Source organism: Diabrotica virgifera, chromosome 1 (assembly GCF_917563875.1).
Source record: "Diabrotica virgifera virgifera chromosome 1, PGI_DIABVI_V3a".
Lineage (NCBI taxonomy): Eukaryota > Metazoa > Arthropoda > Insecta > Coleoptera > Chrysomelidae > Diabrotica > Diabrotica virgifera.
Genome location: NC_065443.1, coordinates 123,963,427 through 123,987,559, shown reverse-complemented (window position 1 = coordinate 123,987,559; position 24,133 = coordinate 123,963,427). Strand labels below are relative to the sequence as shown.

The following is a 24,133-nucleotide window of genomic DNA, read 5'->3' as shown; positions in this document are numbered from 1 at the left end:
AGCCACAACCATCTTAGTGATAGTCTAAGAGCTAGTGAACCCTCCGACTAACGGTCGTCCTGTAAGGCTAGAAAATTGTCTAGTGATAATTCATAGCACACCAAGGTTAAAAACCATGACCTGGCAGGCATCAGCGGTGCACGTGTATCTACCAGGTGAATCGAAAAGTGCAAATTTAGGGGGTAAAATAAACTTTCTTCTGTAATGTTTAAATTTAAGTACGTGGTTGAGTAAGTCATTTAGAGGGAATGTGTAAAATTACAGGCGATTCTGAAGAGCATAAGACCTTGCCAGGCGAGGGGAAAGATTAGGGGTTTTTCCTAAAATTATTTTTTTGCATCGAACAATTTTTTTTTAGATTTTTTTAATCATTCCAAACAGAAAAGGTCTTTAGTGATTTTTCTCTTAAGTTAATAGTTTTTGTTATATAAGCGATTGAAAATTTTGAAAATTGCGAAATCGGACATTTTTAACCCTAAATCGGACATTTATCTAAAAATTTTAAAGTTGCCAAGGTAGGTAGATATTCGTTAAACATTGGTTGATGAAATCTTAAAGAGTTTTTTGCAATACAGTATCGGAAACCCCTTTGTTTTTTATTTGCTGATCAAGCGGGCGCGACACTGTAGTGTAAATGAGGACGTTTGAGTTGGCATAAATTCATTATCTCGAGAATGGACAAATTTGAAGAGAAATCCTCAGACAGGTCGATTTTTATTTTTAAATTAGGACTTTTTGGCATATATATAATACTAGTGACGTCATCCATCTGAGCGCGATGACGTAATCGATGATTTTTTTAAATGAGAGTAGGGGTTGTGTGATAGCTCATTTGAAAGGTTATTTAATTCTCTATTCAGTAATATATGGATGGACGGGGTAACACAGGATGCCGAGAAGATCGGAGTCGGCAACTGGAAAATGCAAGCAAGGGACAGAACAGAATGGCGTAGAAAGCTCGAGAAGGTCGAGGCCCTCTAAGGGCTGTAGCACCAAGATGATGATTCAGTAATATAAACATTAACATAATTATTTATACAGGGTGTACAAAAAATTTTTTTATTCTATTTGTCAAATTTAATCAAAGTTAATTTAATAAAAAAAAATGTACACCCTGTATAAATAATTATGTTAATGTTTATATTACTGAATAGAGAATTAAATAACCTTTCAATGAGCTATCACACAACCCCTACTCTCATTTAAAAAAATCATCGATTACGTCATCACGCTCAGATGGGTGACGTAACTAGTATTATATATATGCCAAAAAGTCCTAATTTAAAAATAAAATCGACGTGTCTGAGGATTTCTCTTAAAATTTGCCCATTCTCGAGATAATGAATTTATGCCAACTCAAACGTCCTCACTTATACTACAGTGTCGCGCCCGCTTCATCAGCAATTAAAAAACAAAGGGGTTTCCGATATTGTATTGCAAAAAACTCTGAGATTTCATCAATCAATGTTTAAAGAATATCTACCTACCTTGGTAACTTTGAAATTTTTAGATAAATGTCCGATTTAGGGTTAAAAATGGCCGAGTTTTGCAATTTTCAAAATTTTCAATCGCTTATATAACAGAAACTATTAACTTAAGAGAAAAATCACTAAAACACTTTTCTGTTAGGAATGATTCACAAAACCTAAAAAAAATTGTTCGATGCAAAAAAAATAATTTTAGGAAAATCCCCTAATCCTTCCCCTCGCCTGGCAAGGTCTTATACTCTTCAGAATCGCCTGTCATTGTACACATTCCCTCTAAATGACTTAATCAAACACGTACTTAAATTTAAACATTACAAGAGAAAGTTTATTTTACCTCCTAAATTTGCACTTTTCGATTCACCTGGTAGATACACGTGCACCGCTGATGCCTGCCAGGTCATGGTTTTTAGCCTTAATGTGCTACGAATTATCACTAGACAAATTTCTAGCCTTACAGGACGACGCCTTACTTAGACTATGAGGATCTTTTCTTGAGTGGAGTAAATTGAACTTGTGACAGGGGTTTCAAAACGCAATCAGCACATGCCGTTCACGTGACAATTCTTTTCAGCTGTCCAATTTAATATATGATAAGCTACCCAATTTAAGCTGCCTCTTAACGCGATATTAGAAATATTGTAGCTTTTAGCAAATGACAGCAAAACTGCATTGCGTTAAGACTTTAAGACTTAAATAGTTAACAAGGAACTAAGGAAAAATAATGGATATTTACATTTTTAACGAAAATATTTAAAGTACCCTAGTAATCAACTCTCATCGAATCTAGTATAATCTCCTTTCTTTCCAAGACGTGCTGATGGTAATGCCTTAAAAATATTAAAAAAATCTCATAATATTTTGGTCTCGCACCAAAAAAAGAGATAATTTCATGAATAATTAAAATATAATTCAAACTTGAAATAAAAAATTCGGAACGGCCATAGTAAAAGAATGTCTTAACGATCCTTCTAAGATTATAAAAATGTTATGTTGATCCCATCGGGATTTGCAACCTTTAGGAACGGCGATAGAAGCTTCGGATGTGGCTTTTTAAATATTCATTTTATTATCTCCTTAGCAAAGTAAAGAGCTTTTTTGCCTTTGTGTCCTTTGTCTTTTATCTCTTATTCTTATCAATACAGTATGCCCGTCATAAAATCATTTCGATTTTACAAGTTGTCAGGTTGGAATAGGATAGTTTTTTTATGCGTTAGTTGTATGTATGTTGTATCTATAAATAGTGTGACCAACTAGCCCGAAAAATCCAAGACATGGCCCGAATTACGAAGTCGTGTCCCGGCGTCCCGGAGAAGGCTTCCGGGCCATCCGAATTTTCAACGTTTTGGTAAAATGCTATTTTGAAATTTTGAATACGTTATTCTTCTAAGAATTCACATCAAATTGAATTGGTGGGACGAAAAAATTGGACAATTTCTAGAGTGTAATACTATTGCCACATCCAAAACGCATGCATTTTATATCGTGGTACAGTTCTAAGAAAACTAAAACGGTGGACTTTTTTTCGTTTCTGAATTTTAATTATCGTCTTCTGAAAAAAAATGGCCCGATTTTCATTGAAAAGTCCCGGATTTCAGGTATTTTTTTCAGCCTTCTCCCGGATTCGACTGAATTGGAGTCTGTCACACTAATCTATACAGGGCTGCCGGACGAAAACTAAGCAGAGGATTATCATGAAAACCCCAGCGAGACCTCAGTTGTTCATTGGGTCTATTAAATAAAAAGAAGTATTTGCTTTTACTTTCTCGTATTTAGTATTTACTTATATTAATTATTGAATAAAAGAACAGTAACTACTTTATATAAATGAGTTTACTTAGAGCAAAAATTAATCTATGTTATTTTCAAGTAGTTACTGAAAATATAAGGTTATACATAAATTTTTCCAGTTCTTACTTCTTTTTAGTTGGATAAAAAGAAAAATATTTTACAATTAGTAAGTAATGCCTTAATATTTGTTAAGGGATCTCAAATGAATACTTATGCCAGAGGTATACATACTTACACCAGTAGAGTGGTGGTTCTAAACATTTTTCGTTTATTATAATTATTATGGTTTACCTTAAATATGCTATAAAAGAAAAAGCATAAATCCCAGTAAATCTAAGGTTCTATTGCGTTTTGAAAGTGAAAATATAGACTTTCTATCAGATTATTTTTTGCCACAGCTAGATGAAACTAGAGGAAGTGCACTTGCTCTCGACAAAGGATGGAGATACTGGATTTCAACCAGGTATTGCTGAATATTTCAACGTTTACTATACAACGGTATGTAAAGCCATAAATAATGTTGTTGACAGAATTTTTAAGGAATGGCAGTGGATAAAGTTTCCATCTGACCTGGAAGTTATGAATGAAGCAATGATAAAATGGACAAATCGACTCAACATCTACGGGATGATTTTGAGTTTCCCGCAAAAAAACTGGAAAACCCTCAGGACCTCTATGATGTACACCACAATGAAGCGGAAGTAAATAACATCCGTCAACGTCAAGCAAAACGCCAATCAATAGTGGGAACAATATGTAACAATAAAATAATATTGAAATTAGATATTTAAAGCAGATATAAATAGCATCACAAGACAATTTTGAAAGTAAAAGCTTAGAGGCACAAGTTAAAACTTACAAGTATATACTTAAATTTCAGACTGATTTTCCAGCATTACCTTATCAGAAAAAACTTACTTTTATTCAAATATTAATAAGTGATATCTTATCCTTATAAGTATTAGCTTTTGTTTAAAAGTTACAACTTCTCAGGTAACACTTATTTGAATTCAATAGACCCAGAAAAATCTTTCAAAATAAAACTAGAATTTTATTTTCCATCAAAATGAAAATACATTTTCGCGCCACGTAATATTCATATTAGCTCTTTTGTTGCTGGAATATATATTCTATGCGCCACTCATTTTTACGGCGTTTAGCGGTTTTTTATTCTTGTTTCTAATTTTACAGTACATATTCAATACATAAAAAAGAAAAAAAAACCTACAACTATTATAACTACGAAGAAATATCTAACTTCCTTTTTCCTTCTAGTAGATTTGTACATCGTAAAAAACGAAGAGAGTCACATTATGTCATGGTTGTAAATTAAATGAATTAAAGTTACCCTTAAAGACATTCTCGACATCAAACATGTTTATGACTGATTATTTTAAATTCGGTTCGTAAAATTCATTGTTTCTTTTTACTACCGTAGAAAAAACAAAAAACAACAACAATTGCGTTGGGTGAAAACACACATAGAAACGGAAAGATGATAAGTTGGCATCAAGACTGGTAATTACTGTACAGGAATTTTCTAATATGACTACCGAAATTTGACTTTTCATTTTTTTCATTTGACTTTTCATCAAAAGAATTTAAATGCCAACAGGATTCTAATCATTGTGCCTGCCTTCATATCTCTATCCAGGTAGATAGGTGCTTTCACCCGTACCATAACCAAAACTTTTAATGCGTGTTTGTGCCTTTTGATGTATTTTTTAGAAATTTTTAAAAGTTTTCACGTTTTGAAGAAAAAAATGTTCTTATACCTTTTGAAAAATGGGATCCTTCTTTTGTAGTACTATTTATTATTTTAATTTGAAGTAAGTGAAACATTGTTACTATTAAATAGTTTCTTACATTAAGTTATTATGTTGTAACATAGCTCTGAAGATGGCTTTGTAAGCCGAAAGCGTTCAGTTAGGAATTAAATATATTAAATATTAAATGCGGTATAAATAGTTTTAATTTATATCGAGAAACTGCGGTCGTGTTGGTGTAAATTTGTCTTCCTTAGAGCCTCCTTGACAACATGACAACAGGTATACCTAGAAATAGTACTATCGGAGGATGGAGGGATACGGTAAATTGGAATATTTTCCTAACGGTGCCTTTTGGTATTGTCATACCTGTGTTAAAGAGAGAACTTGAATCGAGTCAAAATTAATTTCACTTATTCTCCGTTAGAGGGCGTTCTATCGTCCTATATGATAGGTCTAATGTCTTCACTCCTCTTTCGATCTCTCAGCGTATTTCTTGTAATTCTTCTCAGTACTCTTATCTCTGCTGTTTCCAGTAGACTTGGTGTTGTGGCTATATCAGGTCTTGTTTCTGATTTTCACAATTTTGAAATTGGATCTTATATTTTGCCAGATTATTGTCAACAGTCGTGATGGACTTATTTGATGGTAGGATCATTATGGAATGACGTATATTTTTGTTAAATTATAATTGTAGCTTATTCTCAACCAGTATAGCAGAACCAAAATCTGCAATTATTTATCGGGTCACTTCTTTATGAAAATGTCATCTTTGCGTAAATGTAGACTTAAATAATTATTGTTCTCTGAAGGTGGCGATCTCAACTTTAAACTATTTGCGTTTACACTCAAAGTATCTTATAGAAGTGCAATCTGATTTTAACATTTTCTTAAGCTTAATTAAGTTCTTTATAAGGCAGTAAATCATTTACTGCCGCAATCCAGAACTCAAGGGATGCCCACAATTTTCACGAAAAAGTGCTCTCACGTACATAACCCCAGAAAAATGTTGGCAGTAACTCATAAACATAATAATCGTCGTTTTCCGGGCGTAATGCTTACGTGGCACAGTAGTGGGGCCCCGGATTTTCGAGAACAAAATGACCACAAAGGTTACGCAAAGACCGAAAAGAATTAAAAAAAAATGTGACTAATTCTAAAATAAAACCAAAATTATAAAAAAGATCAAAAATTGGCTTGGATTTCGTGTACCAAAAAAAGTTGATTCATAGCAAGCTGAAAATTTGTTAATAGCTTAACGGTGTCTTGTCGGACAAACTTTGATGTATGGGAATACTGAAAGAGGGGAAGTTTTAATTGTGGAACAGTTTAAAAGTTTGTAACGTCAAACTACAAAAACGTCCCATATATTTTGTCGGACAGAACTTCCAATTGATTTGATACCCTTTCATTAAACTCTCATGCAAAAATTAGACTTGTATTTATCACCAACTGGGCATTTTAAGAAGTCCGACATGTAAAACATGTCAAATGACAGGAATTATGACAGGTGATAAATAGCAGTCAGATTTTTGCATGAGAGTTTAATGAAACGGTAACAAATCAATTGGAAGTTGTCCTACAAAATACATGGGACGTATTCATAATCTGATGTTCCAAATTTTTGTCCTGTTCCACAGTTAAAACTTCTCCTGTTCCAGTGTTTCCGTACATCAAAGTTTGTCCGACTAGACACCGTTAAGCTATTAACAAATTTCCAGCTTGCTATTAATCAACTTTTTTTGGTACGCGGGGTCCAGACCTAAAAGTTATTACAGTACATATAACAGAATTATGGGTGATATGCGCTTTGGGCAGGATAAGACAGTCTAAAATAACTTTAAAAACTATCTATAATTCATCTATTAAAAATGCTTATTATTACAAAAATTTGGGTCAAATATAACTAAATGGTACCTAATAAGTCACTAAATATTGGTACAGCTTTCAAATATACGGTGGTACTTGGCGATTTTGTCCACTCGCGTCTAGAAATTATAAAATATTTTGGCTCCTTGGCTTCCACAAGGTCAAAGTTGTGACAGTTCTATGAGAATGTAAAATAAAACGCTGTGTCTAGGTACACGCTAACGTGTACGCAAATAAAAAAGTTAGGTACACGCTTAAACGTCATTAAGTCAGTGACGTCATTATTTAGCGTGTACTAGGACTGGGCTTTTTGGTACACGCTAATTTGAGCCGCGTGTATGCTGTGGTATTAAGTATCTGTAAGTATCGCGAGTAGTGTGGTTAGAATTTGTCATCGCTTTTATGTTTACACTTTAATATTGATTTATAAAGAGTTTCCTTATTTTTTACTTGTTTAGTGTTTTTTTTTAATTAACTATGGAGTGTGGACAATTATTTAGTTCTTTTAATGAGTTTAACAACATTCTAAAACAGTATGAAAAAGATAAGAGACAAAAATTCGTGATTAAGGGTAGCAGAAGTAATAAGATAAAATATACGGGGCAATTAATTAGTGTGATAAAACTCAGTAGATCCGCTAGAGTAATAGATAGCAATAAAAGTTAGTAACAAAAATTTTAGCAAACTTTAAGCTTCATATTACAAAATTAGTTAAAATGTTACAGGGCGTTCGATAATATATAGTGACAGACTAAACTTATGTTTTTTAAATGGAGCACCCTACATTTTATTTTATGTTCGAAATCTTCTTAACTTCCATATCCATATCAGAAAAATATAAAGGTTTATTATGTTATACAGGGTACTTACAAAGTTATAACCAATTTTCTATTAAAATCGTAACAAGTTCATTCCCTGTATAAATAAAAATAAACACTAATATAAACTGGTATAATTAACTTACGTATAAAAATTATTTTAGCAGTATTTTGTATATATATCTAAGTGCCCAAGTCATTGGGCACGCTAAATAATGACGTCACTGGCTTGATGAATTTTAATTCGCGTGTACCTAACTTTTTTATTTGCGTACACGTTAGCGTGTACCTAGACACAGCGAAAATAAAATGCCGCGAAATTCAAATATGTTTAATAAGGTTATGTTTCAACTGTTGACATTATTTGAAATATTGATGTAATATTTGTGCTGATTAAATTTGTATGTATTATTAGTAAATAATATTTGTGCTGAATTAATGTTACAAGACATTCATAATATAAATTGCTGTCAGAGTAATCTAGTAGATGTTCTTAAACTATATAAGGCCTACAATATTTTGAGATTATTATTTACTATAAATCTACATATTATTTTAAAACTATTTCGGCTAAAATAGGAATATATAATGGAACATATATGCACGGAGTGTACGCTCACATTCTCAAAACATTCTAATTTAAGAAGTCACCTGAAAACGTTTCATCCTGGTAAGTTGTTTTTGATTAATAACAATCCACTGGATATCTATGCAATCTACAAACTTGATGACTTCTCGTTGTTATATCTACAATTTGATGATTCCTAATTCTTGTAATTTTAGATAAACTGGACATAATTGCACCCAACAAAACATTTAAGTCTATTGTACTTTGTAACAAATGTCCCAAAAGGTTCTCTAAATATTCCAATTTAAAAAGGCATGTCACTAAGTTTCATCCAGGTGAGGACAAAACTTCTATTTAGTGCTTTTTGGCTATTATTGTATACAGGAATCAATAGCGAACATATTTTATTTTATTTCAGAAAATATCAACGAGCTGACTTCATCTAAGATTTGCCCATATCGTGTGTGTGTTTATGTTTTATTGGCACTGGTTTAAGCAACCAACTGGCCAGTCAATGTGTTTTGAATTCTCTCTTTTACAAAATATATGCTTAGTATCTAAATTTAAAACTATTAGTACTACTGTTTTTTTTTACTCTGTTTTTTTTATTATGATTCAACCTCGCGGAGGTTTAGATCTTAGTAACTTTTTATTTTATTTAATTATTTTTTTTTTATTTTTTTTTTCTTTTTTTCTCAGAGCTTTAATTTTAAACAATTAACATGGTTGTACAAAATTTTATAAACATCTAGATTGTTTGATTGTAAAAGGTATATAAGATTAAAAGGAAATTGTACATTAACTTGAACTAGATTGGCAAAAAAGTTTGATATTTCAATAAAATGTAAAGGACATTCTAATAGCATATGTTGTAGATCAGCTAGCTCTCCACATAAACATTCATCATTATCTACAAGTCCTATTTCTCTTTTGTAGACTGGAGTCAGACAGTGATTACTTCTTATTCGACAAATAGTTTTGATAAAGCCTTTGTTGGAAACTTGATTAAACCATGTCTTGATGGGAAGTGTAGGCTGGATTTTTTTGTAATAATTTCCTTTGTCTGAATTATTGTATTGTTCCTGCCATTTCGTCCGTTTGATAGATCTCATAATAGAAATTATGTCTCCCATAGGAAGTTGATAAGTATGCAGAGTGGATTCCTTCGTTGTTGCTTTTTTAGCCAGATCATCTACTATTTCGTTGTTTTTTATACCAATGTGTGCTTTTATCCAACACAATATTATATTTTTGCCCGATTTCAAAGCTTCACTGTTCATTGCTATGATGTCACTGATGATATAATTTTCTGCAAAATTATGTACATTATATTTCAATTTCTTTACAATGCTTTGGCAGTCTGTAAATATAACATAATTGAGTTCTTTTTGATTAATACATATTTTGTATGCTTCTTTGATTGCAATGAGTTCAGCTGTGAAAATTGTCATTTTATCAGGTAATCTGTTGTTTATTTTTATACTTTTTTGTGGGTAATATATAGCATATCCAACTTTTCCTTCCATTTTTGAACCATCCGTATATAATTTCTGATAACTCCCCCAGTTTTTTTTGTACACACTGAAGGTGGTCTATTTTAGTAAGGAAGTCTGTCGCACGAATATTACTTAAATGACAGTTAACTGGAGATAAATAATCTTCATAATTTAGCTTTCGAGACGAGCTTTGTTCAATTTGGTGTATGTCGCCAATGGAATTAGAAACGTTGAGGAAGCTTTCCACAACTAAAAGCAGTTTCTTTTTTTCCCAGTAATAATGAGTTAGGTATGAGGTGGTTAAATGAACAATTTTATTTAATAGCAGTTTATCGTTAACCGCTGTTTTAACTATAAATTTCTCACTTAGGTATTCCCTGCGTAATGAAAGTGGAGGTTCATTAAGCTCACATTCCATGACCAATATAGGTGTGCTACGAAGATAACCAGTGCATAACCTAAGTGCCTTATTTTTGATCCTCTCGATTTTTTGGAGTACAGAGTTTGATGCTGAGCCATAAAAAATAGATCCATAGTCTAAGATTGATCTTATCAAATTTCTGTATAGTAATATTGATATGTTTGGATCAGCTCCCCAGTTACTGACACTTACAGTCTTCATGATATTCATTGCATTTTCCATTCTTCGTAATATGTAATTTGTGTGTTCTTTCCAATTTAATTTGGAGTCTAAAAATACGCCAAGAAATTTTATTGAAGTTTTATAAGGAATACTAGTATTATCAAATTGTAGATGGCTTTGAGGAACATATCGTTTTTTAGTAAAGGTAACAATGGTTGATTTACTCTCTGATATTGTTAAGTTATTATCGGTAGCCCATTTTTTTATAATATTCAATGTCGATTTAAGGTAGTTATTACATCTATCTATTGACTTATTTTCTGCATATATCGCAACATCATCAGCGTACTGTAGGATTTTTATGTGTTGAGGAAGTTTAGTATCTAAGTCAGCAGTATACAGTATATATAATATAGGACTTAGGATGCTACCCTGAGGTAGTCCCAAAGATGTGTATCGGGAGTTAGATTGATCTCCATTTAATCTAACGTGAACTGCTCGATTAATGTATAAGTTAATGATGTTCCATGTTACTATCTCGGGTATTCCTATTTCCAACATTTTCGCGTATAGTATGTGAAGATTAACGTTGTCGTAAGCCCCTTTTATATCTAAGAACAAAGCACTAACTGCTTTCTTATAAGTAAAGGAACTATAAATGTCTATTAAAAAGTGGCAGAGGCTATCTTGTGTGGATTTACCTTTTCTAAAACCAAACTGACTTCTTGGTAATAGGTCGTTCTTTTCTAGCCAAAATTCCAGACGGTTTTTAATAAGTCTCTCATATGTTTTTAGTATACAGGAAGCCAGACCGATTGGACGGTAAGAATCCCAATTCTTTGATGATTTTCCTGGTTTTAAAACCGGGATAATAGTGTAAACGTGCCAATCGTCAGGAATCTTTATGCGGCGCATCCAAATTTCATTATATATATTTAGTAGTGCAGACTTACCAATTCTTGAAAGATTTGATAGCATCGAGTAATGGATATTATCGGCACCTGGTGCTGAATTTGAGTTTTTCTTCAACGCAAAGTTTAGTTCAGTGGCAGAAAATGGTTTGACTAGGAAACGGATTGGTTCTGGATAGTCGTACAGAGCATTTAGTTGTAAATCAGGAATTACTAATTCTGCAGACGGCGGTGTGATATTTTGATGGAACTCTTCTATCCACGAAGCTTCCGACAGAATAACAGGGACTTTGTTCTTTGTTTTTCTATTTTTTATTCGGTTAACTTTTGACCATACATCTTTAATAGGGACTGACCTATTTAGGGATCCGACATAATCTCTCCAGCTATTTCTTTTAGTTTGTTTAGTGATCTTCTTGACATGTGCATCATCTTTTTTATACTTAAGTAGGTTTTCATGGTTTGGATTTTCTTTGAATATACAAAAACTTTCCTGTCTTCTTCTGACTGCTTCTTCACATTCTAAATCCCACCAGTATTTTCCTCTGGAAGTCGGTTTTTTTATTTTAAATTTGGGGATGCAGTAGGATGCAGTTGTATTTATATTGTGCAAAATTTGTTCATAAGAATTTATATCTTTAAATTGACAGAATACATCTTCCGAATACTGTTCATATAATTTCCAGTCGGCATTCTTTAAATTCCACTTTTGTGAATATGGATTATATGTATGAGTTGGTTGATCCTCTAACTCTACTCTTATAGGTGTATGGTCTGAACCAAATAGGTCTTGAAGTGTTTTCCAAGTGATCAGGTGGTTTAAGTCAGGAGTACAAATGGTCAGGTCTATTGCCGATTTCGAGAAGTTCCTAAAGAAAGTAGGAGAGCCATCATTTTTGAATATTAAATTATTATCGTCTATACAGTCCATCAAGATTTTACCTTTCATATCTGTTTGGTTGTCTAGGCCCCAGGCAATGTGGTGAGCATTAAGGTCACCTCCTATTATAAATGGTCTTTCTATAGATGTTATGAAATTGTTCCATTGTTGTAACAATAACTTGGTTCCTGGGGGAACATACATAGATATAAATGTGACAGTATATGACTTAAACTTTATTTTTATTGCTACTTTATTGACGTTTATTAAATCTACTTTCATGGTGACTTCCTCGTAATATAGGTTTGAATTTATTAAAATTGCTGAGCCACCGCCAACAGTTACTGAAAAGCGGTCGTCTCTGACAATATTGTACCCGTGAAAGTTATAATACTTTTCTGGTTTAAATCTAGTTTCTGATAATAATGCGATATCAACTTTCTGGTCTTCTAATAGGTGGATAAGGTTTTCTCTATTAGAGTTAGCCGATCTACAATTCCATTGACAAATTACCAATCTATTCATTATTATATAAGAGAGAACTTAAAACTGATTGAATTGAATTTACTAGAACTGATTTTTCTGGAATTTCAAAATTTTTGTGATTTATATTCGAGATAATACTTGTAACTATATTTGATATTAATTCTGTTAATTCTTTTGATGGTTCATGTATTTTAGATCCTTGTTCTGGATTAAATGTAGATTGATACGAAGAAGAGGTGATAATACCACCAGGTCTGTTGGACATGGGGTTTAACTTTATTATTTTTTGATGTTCCATTGTTACTTGGTCTGGTGAGGAAGAGATAGGTCGTTTGTATTTTGGTGGTTTTATTATTGTATATCTATTTGAAACTGAAGGTAGAGCGAACTGATTGGAAGATGTTTGAGACGTGGACAATTGAGTAAAGGAATATGAAGAGGATGGTGCATTCATATTTGGAGTTTGATGAGAATTTATTGAGGAATTATTGGCTGCTATAGATGCATAAGTTATCTTAGGAAAGAGTTTAATTGTTTCCTTAAAAGATAAGCTGTTTTCAGACATATAATGTTTTATTTTCTTTTGGCGATCAAATTCTGGGCATATCTCCCATTCATTAGTGAAGTGTTCACCTTCACAGGATAGACATTTTTTGTTAAACGATGATAAAGGACAAGAATCGGAAAGGTGAGATTCATGACACTTAAAACAGCGAGGATTACTTTTACACTGCTTACTCATGTGCCCATACCTATAGCAGTGGTAACAGATAATTACCTTTTGCTGGTATTTTTCAACAGTGTGTAAGACATGATTAATTACTACATACTTTGGTATATTCTGGCATTTAAAAGACACAATAACTGATTTTGTTGGATTAAATATTACTTTGTCATCTGCTACTATTTTTCTTGTTATTCGTTTCACATACTCAACCGAGAATTTGCAATGGTGATCAAATTCCTTTATTCTATTTTTAAGATATTCTTCCGATATATCTGAATCTATATCCCTTACTACACCTAGTTTAAACAATTGAAATTTTGGAATGTATGCGGTCAGATTTTTTTGAATAAGGAATTTGGAAGTAACTAAAGCATTTGCGCTACTATAATTTTTAAATGAGACCCTAACTCGGTTGCGTCCGATTGAGTCAATTTTTTTTATATAATTGTCAATTTCTGGATGTAACGTAAATAGGATCTCGCCTATTTTAACAGCGTTTAATTTTCCTGTAAAATTTAAACTGGAGTTTTCAATGAAAATGTAAAAAGGTCCTAAATCAATTTTTTCGTATAAATAAATAGGCCTGGTTTTTTCTGGTTGATCTGAGTTTACTAAAGTATTTTGTTTTTCATTAATATTGTTAAGATTAATACTACTACTTATCTTATTTTGAGGCTGGTTGGGTAGAAATCCATTTAAATCTTGTAAATCACAGCTACTATCCATCGAATTCTCAATATCAGGCGGTTCGCCTCCACTAGATGACTCCATAGAGGAGTTTTCAAGTAACGTTTAACTTATGAACACTTTCAAAATGTAAACTAAATAAGGAAAAGTTTAACAAAACTAAACAAAACTAAATTAGAACGGTATAAATCAAATAATCCGCCAAAAATTAATATTTTTCGGAGAGATTTCCAAATTTAAATTAACTTTGACAATTATTTTGACGTCATTTGCCCATATCAATGCAGTGAATGCCAGAAAAAGTTTTCACATTTACAAAATCTTAGAAAACATAAAAAAATTCATGCAAAAGACAGTGATATTGGAAAAAAGCAACAAAACTTCAAGTGCAGTTTGTGTAACTACGAAAATTCTATAAAGTCCAATTTAATTCTTCATTTCGAAGAATATCATGCCATTAAAATAGAGCAACAAGATCTTCACTTTTCTAGTGAACTAGAATTTCAAAAATGGAAAACTGACATGGAAAAAAAAGAATTTTCTTCATATGTCACATACAGTCATCCATATACGACTGCAGAGGGCATTAAGAAACAGAGTTATATTTGCCATCGTTCAGGTTTTTATGTGAAAAAGGGTAAGGATATGCGATGTTTAAAAACCAAAGGAAGCAGAAAAATTAATGGAATATGTCCTTCTCGATTGAAAGTTTGTATTTTACCAGAAAATGGCAATGTTAAAATTAATTTTATACAAACTCACATTGGTCATGACAATGACTTGGGTCATTTGAATATTGCTAAAAACGAGAAAATAGAAATAGCTAGTAAAATTGCTTCGAAAATTCCTCTTGTTTCCATATTAGATGAGATTAGAGATTCTGTAACTAATAATAAGTTGGAAAGGATGCATATCTTAACAAGAAAAGATCTTCATAATATATCACAAACTTTTAATTTAAATTCTGATGGAATTCGCCATAAAAATGAAGTTATAAGTATTGAATCCTGGATTGAAGAAACCAAGAATAGTGGAATAATTTTATATTACAAGCCACAAGGGGCTTTATGTAATGATTTTCCTTGTTTAAAAAATGAAGATTTTCTGTTAATTGTTATGCATCCTGGTCAACTGGAAGTGTTAGACAAATACTCAGAAGATGTAATTTGTATCGACGGAACACATGGACTTAATGCTCATGATTTTGAACTTACTACATTGTTAATATTGGATGATATGAGGGAGGGATTTCCTTGTTGGTTTATGATTGGAAATCGGTCTGATGAGGAAATAATGACTATTTTTTTCATGAAGATAAAAGAAAATTTAGGAAGAGTAATCAAACCCATGGTTTTCATGTCAGACATGGCCCAATATTACTATAATGCATGGCTCCAAATTATGACTCCAGCTAAATTCAGGTAGAAAACTATGCAATATATTCTTATTTTTAAACGCTTTTATTTAGTTCAACAGTTTTCGTCAAATCTTTAGACGTTAATTTGACTGCCTTTTCTCCAATGCAAATGAATGAAAATTTGCAGACATATGCATTTGCGGGAACAATACACGAATAGTCAATAAAAAATTTTTTTGTTTATTGTTTAGATAAAAAAAAACGATTTTAATGGAAAATACTTAAATTCTCTTGTTTTTTACGATGTAAAAACTTGAAACTTTTACGGATTGTAGCTAATGATATGAACCATACATAATTTCACTTTTTGCGTTAATTGTTTACGTTATGCTTCATAAATAAACAACAAAGTTTCAAATTTTTTGCCCATTCCAACTACTTTTCATGTTAGTAGATACATCATATGTTTTGTACATATTTTAATAAACATGACGATATACAGTCGAACCCGCTTATTAGAATACCTGTTAAAGGAATATCCCGCTTTAAGGAATAGAAATTTGCGGTCCCGGAACGTTTCTACTAGCCACCAATGATCGGTTATTAGAATATCCCTGTTATAAGAATACTTTTGCTTGGCACGAAGGCCATTCCAATAAGCGGGTTCGACTGTATTTTAATGTTTGAAAAGTGTAAGACAAAAAGTACAAAAAAAAAATATGAAAAAAAAAATTTTTAAGAAACGCTTTTCTTTAGTTATGAGTGACTAAAATTAAATATATAAAAAATCAACTAAAAAGCAAAAAATAAAAATGAAAAAATCTAACACATTCGTTAAATAAAAGCGTGGGGCGAAAACCATTTATTCGATGAAGACGTGTCACGCTTTTTTTTTGACGAATGTGTTAGATTTTTTCAATTTTTTTTATGTTAATTTTTTATAATATTTTTAATTTTAGTCACTCGTTATTAAAGAAAAGCGTTTTTTAAAAAATTTTTTTATTAAATCTATATTATGGATATTAAATTTTAGGCTATTCTGTTCCTGGCACGTAGATAAAGCGTGGCGGAAAAATCTAAATAAAATTGATGGTCAAGAGCAAAAGGTAACTTAAATATTTAATTTTTTTGCCAACTCACCATATCATTCGTCTTTTAGGTTATCGTATACAAACAGCTACGTACCTTATTACAAGAGACCGATGTTACTTCATTTAGGGATATGATACAAAATTTTCAAATTTCTCTTCTATCTTCTGGTAACACCCAAGAATTTGGTCAATATTTTCAAAAATGTTATCTGCACAATATGGAATCCTGGGCATACTGTTATCGCTTGCATGCAGGAATAAATACAAATATGAGCATAGAACGAATGCATCAAACGATTAAATATTTGTATTTAAATGGAAGACAAGTACGAAGGCTGGATAAAACTATCAATATCTTGATTAAATTAATTAAAGACAAATTGTTTGAACGGCTTATTACGTTGAATAAAGGTAAAATATCCAGCAAATTACGAGAGTTACGGAAAAGGCACAAAACAAGTCTTAATTTAGATATGGACACCATTGTCATATCTGAAATGGGCTGGGAGATACCATCAAGTTCAACCAATGATATCTATTTAGTTCAGAAAAACAAACCCAGTTGTGACCGCCGATTAGTCTGTGATTTGTGCCAATCCTGTCTACATTCATATTCCTGTACATGCTTGGATAACAGTATAAGATGGAATATGTGCAAACACATACATCTTGTGTGTCAATTTATGAAAGGCCATCAAATTCAAGATACTAATGCAGATGAAGAACATATAATAAATACAGATGAGGTAAAAATTAAACAAGCTACAGAGCAAGCTAAATTTATGGAATTTGTGAGTAAGTCTTGTAATATCAATCAAGAAAAAACGTCCAAACAACTGGAAGTTGAAAAACAGAAATTGATAGAAATACAAACCCAAATAATTCAAAATATAACAACTTTTGAACAACTTGAGGCATTTAAAAGTATTACAGCACCCTTGGTGCCTACATTAAGGACATTAGCAGAACATTCTGGAAATGAACTTAATATTGTGGCACTATCTCATGGAACACAAAACATTCCACACAATAAAAAAGTAGTTGCTCAAAAACGTTTATTTTCCACCAAGAAAAAAACTACAAAGTCAAAAAAAAAGCTGTTATCAAAACCTGATGCTGAAGAAACAAATTTGATAGCAAATCAATTAATGCTACAAGTAAATAATGTGCTCTTTAATTAGGATAAAATCTTTATTTGTATACATTATTAATTTGTTTGATTTTCTCACCTATTCTAATTCATTTTTTTTTAATTCATATTGAAAATATTGTAGGCATTAATACTTTAAAAACATTTACTAACGTACCTACTCTGAAAACAATTTATGATATTATGTCTGTCTTGTAACATTAATTCGTCACATACGTCAAAATAATTGTCAAAGTTAATTTAAATTTGGAAATCTCTCCGAAAAATATTAATTTTTGGCGGATTATTTGATTTATACCGTTCTAATTTAGTTTGTTTAGTTTTGTTAAACTTTTCCATATTTAGTTTACATTTTGAAAGTGTTCATAAGTTAAACGTTACTTGAAAACTCCTCTATGGAGTCATCTAGTGGAGGCGAACCGCCTGATATTGAGAATTCGATGGATAGTAGCTGTGATTTACAAGATTTAAATGGATTTCTACCCAACCAGCCTCAAAATAAGATAAGTAGTAGTATTAATCTTAACAATATTAATGAAAAACAAAATACTTTAGTAAACTCAGATCAACCAGAAAAAACCAGGCCTGTTTATTTATACGAAAAAATTGATTTAGGACCTTTTTACATTTTTATTGAAAACTCCAGTTTAAATTTTACAGGAAAATTAAACGCTGTTAAAATAGGCGAGATCCTATTTACGTTACATCCAGAAATTGACAATTATATAAAAAAAATTGACTCAATCGGACGCAACCGAGTTAGGGTCTCATTTAAAAATTATAGTAGCGCAAATGCTTTAGTTACTTCCAAATTCCTTATTCAAAAAAATCTGACCGCATACATTCCAAAATTTCAATTGTTTAAACTAGGTGTAGTAAGGGATATAGATTCAGATATATCGGAAGAATATCTTAAAAATAGAATAAAGGAATTTGATCACCATTGCAAATTCTCGGTTGAGTATGTGAAACGAATAACAAGAAAAATAGTAGCAGATGACAAAGTAATATTTAATCCAACAAAATCAGTTATTGTGTCTTTTAAATGCCAGAATATACCAAAGTATGTAGTAATTAATCATGTCTTACACACTGTTGAAAAATACCAGCAAAAGGTAATTATCTGTTACCACTGCTATAGGTATGGGCACATGAGTAAGCAGTGTAAAAGTAATCCTCGCTGTTTTAAGTGTCATGAATCTCACCTTTCCGATTCTTGTCCTTTATCATCGTTTAACAAAAAATGTCTATCTTGTGAAGGTGAACACTTCACTAATGAATGGGAGATATGCCCAGAATTTGATCGCCAAAAGAAAATAAAACATTATATGTCTGAAAACAGCTTATCTTTTAAGGAAACAATTAAACTCTTTCCTAAGATAACTTATGCATCTATAGCAGCCAATAATTCCTCAATAAATTCTCATCAAACTCCAAATATGAATGCACCATCCTCTTCATATTCCTTTACTCAATTGTCCACGTCTCAAACATCTTCCAATCAGTTCGCTCTACCTTCAGTTTCAAATAGATATACAATAATAAAACCACCAAAATACAAACGACCTATCTCTTCCTCACCAGACCAAGTAACAATGGAACATCAAAAAATAATAAAGTTAAACCCCATGTCCAACAGACCTGGTGGTATTATCACCTCTTCTTCGTATCAATCTACATTTAATCCAGAACAAGGATCTAAAATACATGAACCATCAAAAGAATTAACAGAATTAATATCAAATATAGTTACAAGTATTATCTCTAATATAAATCACAAAAATTTTGAAATTCCAGAAAAATCAGTTCTAGTAAATTCAATTCAATCAGTTTTAAGTTCTCTCTTATATAATAATGAATAGATTGGTAATTTGTCAATGGAATTGTAGATCGGCTAACTCTAATAGAGAAAACCTTATCCACCTATTAGAAGACCAGAAAGTTGATATCGCATTATTATCAGAAACTAGATTTAAACCAGAAAAGTATTATAACTTTCACGGGTACAATATTGTCAGAGACGACCGCTTTTCAGTAACTGTTGGCGGTGGCTCAGCAATTTTAATAAATTCAAACCTATATTACGAGGAAGTCACCATGAAAGTAGATTTAATAAACGTCAATAAAGTAGCAATAAAAATAAAGTTTAAGTCATATACTGTCACATTTATATCTATGTATGTTCCCCCAGGAACCAAGTTATTGTTACAACAATGGAACAATTTCATAACATCTATAGAAAGACCATTTATAATAGGAGGTGACCTTAATGCTCACCACATTGCCTGGGGCCTAGACAACCAAACAGATATGAAAGGTAAAATCTTGATGGACTGTATAGACGATAATAATTTAATATTCAAAAATGATGGCTCTCCTACTTTCTTTAGGAACTTCTCGAAATCGGCAATAGACCTGACCATTTGTACTCCTGACTTAAACCACCTGATCACTTGGAAAACACTTCAAGACCTATTTGGTTCAGACCATACACCTATAAGAGTAGAGTTAGAGGATCAACCAACTCATACATATAATCCATATTCACAAAAGTGGAATTTAAAGAATGCCGACTGGAAATTATATGAACAGTATTCGGAAGATGTATTCTCTCAATTTAAAGATATAAATTCTTATGAACAAATTTTGCACAATATAAATACAACTGCATCCTACTGCATCCCCAAATTTAAAATAAAAAAACCGACTTCCAGAGGAAAATACTGGTGGGATTTAGAATGTGAAGAAGCAGTCAGAAGAAGACAGGAAAGTTTTTGTATATTCAAAGAAAATCCAAACCATGAAAACCTACTTAAGTATAAAAAAGATGATGCACATGTCAAGAAGATCACTAAACAAACTAAAAGAAATAGCTGGAGAGATTATGTCGGATCCCTAAATAGGTCAGTCCCTATTAAAGATGTATGGTCAAAAGTTAACCGAATAAAAAATAGAAAAACAAAGAACAAAGTCCCTGTTATTCTGTCGGAAGCTTCGTGGATAGAAGAGTTCCATCAAAATATCACACCGCCGTCTGCAGAATTAGTAATTCCTGATATACAACTAAATGCTCTGTACGACTATCCAGAACCAATCCGTTTCCTAGTCAAACCATTTTCTGCCACTGAACTAAACTTTGCGTTGAAGAAAAACTCAAATTCAGCACCAGGTGCCGATAATATCCATTACTCGATGCTATCAAATCTTTCAAGAATTGGTAAGGCTGCACTACTAAATATATATAATGAAATTTGGATGCGCCGCATAAAGATTCCTGACGATTGGCACGTTTACACTATTATCCCGGTTTTAAAACCAGGAAAATCATCAAAGAATTGGGATTCTTACCGTCCAATCGGTCTGGCTTCCTGTATACTAAAAACATATGAGAGACTTATTAAAAACCGTCTGGAATTTTGGCTAGAAAAGAACGACCTATTACCAAGAAGTCAGTTTGGTTTTAGAAAAGGTAAATCCACACAAGATAGCCTCTGCCACTTTTTAATAGACATTTATAGTTCCTTTACTTATAAGAAAGCAGTTAGTGCTTTGTTCTTAGATATAAAAGGGGCTTACGACAACGTTAATCTTCACATACTATACGCGAAAATGTTGGAAATAGGAATACCCGAGATAGTAACATGGAACATCATTAACTTATACATTAATCGAGCAGTTCACGTTAGATTAAATGGAGATCAATCTAACTCCCGATAGACATCTTTGGGACTACCTCAGGGTAGCATCCTAAGTCCTATATTATATATACTGTATACTGCTGACTTAGATACTAAACTTCCTCAACACATAAAAATCCTACAGTACGCTGATGATGTTGCGATATATGCAGAAAATAAGTCAATAGATAGATGTAATAACTACCTTAAATCGACATTGAATATTATAAAAAAATGGGCTACCGATAATAACTTAACAATATCAGAGAGTAAATCAACCATTGTTACCTTTACTAAAAAACGATATGTTCCTCAAAGCCATCTACAATTTGATAATACTAGTATTCCTTATAAAACTTCAATAAAATTTCTTGGCGTATTTTTAGACTCCAAATTAAATTGGAAAGAACACACAAATTACATATTACGAAGAATGGAAAATGCAATGAATATCATGAAGACTGTAAGTGTCAGTAACTGGGGAGCTGATCCAAACATATCAATATTACTATACAGAAATTTGATAAGATCAATCTTAGACTATGGATCTATTTTTTATGGCTCAGCATCAAACTCTGTACTCCAAAAAATCGAGAGGATCAAAAATAAGGCACTTAGGTTATGCACTGGTTATCTTCGTAGCACACCTATATTGGTCATGGAATGTGAGCTTAATGAACCTCCACTTTCATTACGCAGGGAATACCTAAGTGAGAAATTTATAGTTAAAACAGCGGTTAACGATAAACTGCTATTAAATAAAATTGTTCATTTAACCACCTCATACCTAACTCATTATTACTGGGAAAAAAAGAAACTGCTTTTAGTTGTGGAAAGCTTCCTCAACGTTTCTAATTCCATTGGCGACATACACCAAATTGAACAAAGCTCGTCTCGAAAGCTAAATTATGAAGATTATTTATCTCCAGTTAACTGTCATTTAAGTAATATTCGTGCGACAGACTTCCTTACTAAAATAGACCACCTTCAGTGTGTACAAAAAAACTGGGGGAGTTATCAGAAATTATATACGGATGGTTCAAAAATGGAAGGAAAAGTTGGATATGCTATATATTACCCACAAAAAAGTATAAAAATAAACAACAGATTACCTGATAAAATGACAATTTTCACAGCTGAACTCATTGCAATCAAAGAAGCATACAAAATATGTATTAATCAAAAAGAACTCAATTATGTTATATTTACAGACTGCCAAAGCATTGTAAAGACATTGAAATATAATGTACATAATTTTGCAGAAAATTATATCATCAGTGACATCATAGCAATGAACAGTGAAGCTTTGAAATCGGGCAAAAATATAATATTGTGTTGGATAGAAGCACACATTGGTATAAAAAACAACGAAATAGTAGATGATCTGGCTAAAAAAGCAACAACGAAGGAATCCACTCTGCATACTTATCAACTTCCTATGGGAGACATAATTTCTATTATGAGATCTATCAAACGGACGAAATGGCAGGAACAATACAATAATTCAGACAAAGGAAATTATTACAAAAAAATCCAGCCTACACTTCCCATCAAGACATGGTTTAATCAAGTTTCCAACAAAGGCTTTATCAAAACTATTTGTCGAATAAGAAGTAATCACTGTCTGACTCCAGTCTACAAAAGAGAAATAGGACTTGTAGATAATGATGAATGTTTATGTGGAGAGCTAGCTGATCTACAACATATGCTATTAGAATGTCCTTTACATTTTATTGAAATATCAAACTTTTTTGCCAATCTAGTTCAAGTTAATGTACAATTTCCTTTTAATCTTATATACCTTTTACAATCAAACAATCTAGATGTTTATAAAATTTTGTACAACCATGTTAATTGTTTAAAATTAAAGCTCTGAGAAAAAAAGAAAAAAAAATAAAAAAAAAAAATAATTAAATAAAATAAAAAGATACTAAGATCTAAACCTCCGCGAGGTTGAATCGGGTTTAGGTCTTAGCGCGATAAAAAAATATACAAAAAAAAAAAAAAAAAAAATAAAAACTAAAAAAAAAAAAATAAAAAATGTAATAAAAAAAATGTTAAAAAATATAATAAAAAAAAATAATAAAAAAAACAGAGTAAAAAAAAACAGTAGTACTAATAGTTTTAAATTTAGATACTAAGCATATATTTTGTAAAAGAGAGAATTCAAAACACATTGACTGGCCAGTTGGTTGCTTAAACCAGTGCCAATAAAACATAAACACACACACACACATTAATTCGTAATTTCATCAGCACCAATAATATTTATTAATACATAATATAATAATTTCAAATTCACAATAAAAATAAAACATAACCTTATAATATTTTTTATTTGACATTTCAATCGAATGACCTTGAGAAAGCCAAGGAGCAAAATTATTTTATAATTTCTAGACGCGAGTGATTTTGTCCACTTGCGCAGAAAATTAATTAAATGGAAACGCATTCAGCGAATTGTGTTTCTGTTATGAATACAGCCAAGTATCACCGTATATTTGACAAGCTGCACACTCCGTTGATGATGACGTGGTTCACTGACATAGCTTTTAGTTGGGTGTTGGCGCGATGATTTTTCTTTGCTTATCCGTTCTGGATGTTGAAGGTCATCATGGCTATCTTGACTTTGTTTATCGCAGGGCGGTACAGTTCAGTGGTAGTTGTGTTACACCATTTTCGTAAATTTTGAAGTCACGAAATGCGTCTTCTGTGGTTCTAGAAAGTTTTTTAAAAACAATTTTGTTTTCTGTATGAAGATGATGTTAACCTAGAGCTGAAATTGAATCAGA

General features: G+C 31.8%; 2 protein-coding genes across 2 annotated transcripts; both read left to right on the top strand.

Moving 5' to 3' along the window:
- The first annotated feature begins 8,047 nt into the window (after positions 1–8,047).
- Positions 8,048–14,565, top strand: LOC126891665 (transcriptional repressor CTCFL-like). Its single transcript, XM_050660896.1, has 4 exons — positions 8,048–8,398; positions 8,512–8,631; positions 8,715–8,756; positions 14,558–14,565. Exons 1-4 carry the CDS (start codon positions 8,317–8,319, stop codon positions 14,563–14,565), a joined length of 252 nt encoding a protein of 83 aa, XP_050516853.1. The 5' UTR covers positions 8,048–8,316.
- A 528-nt stretch (positions 14,566–15,093) lies between these two features.
- LOC126891658 (uncharacterized) lies at positions 15,094–17,695 on the top strand. Its single transcript, XM_050660887.1, has 3 exons — positions 15,094–15,487; positions 16,457–16,529; positions 16,583–17,695. Exons 1-3 carry the CDS (start codon positions 15,183–15,185, stop codon positions 17,693–17,695), a joined length of 1,491 nt encoding a protein of 496 aa, XP_050516844.1. The 5' UTR covers positions 15,094–15,182.
- The last annotated feature ends 6,438 nt before the right edge of the window (positions 17,696–24,133 follow it).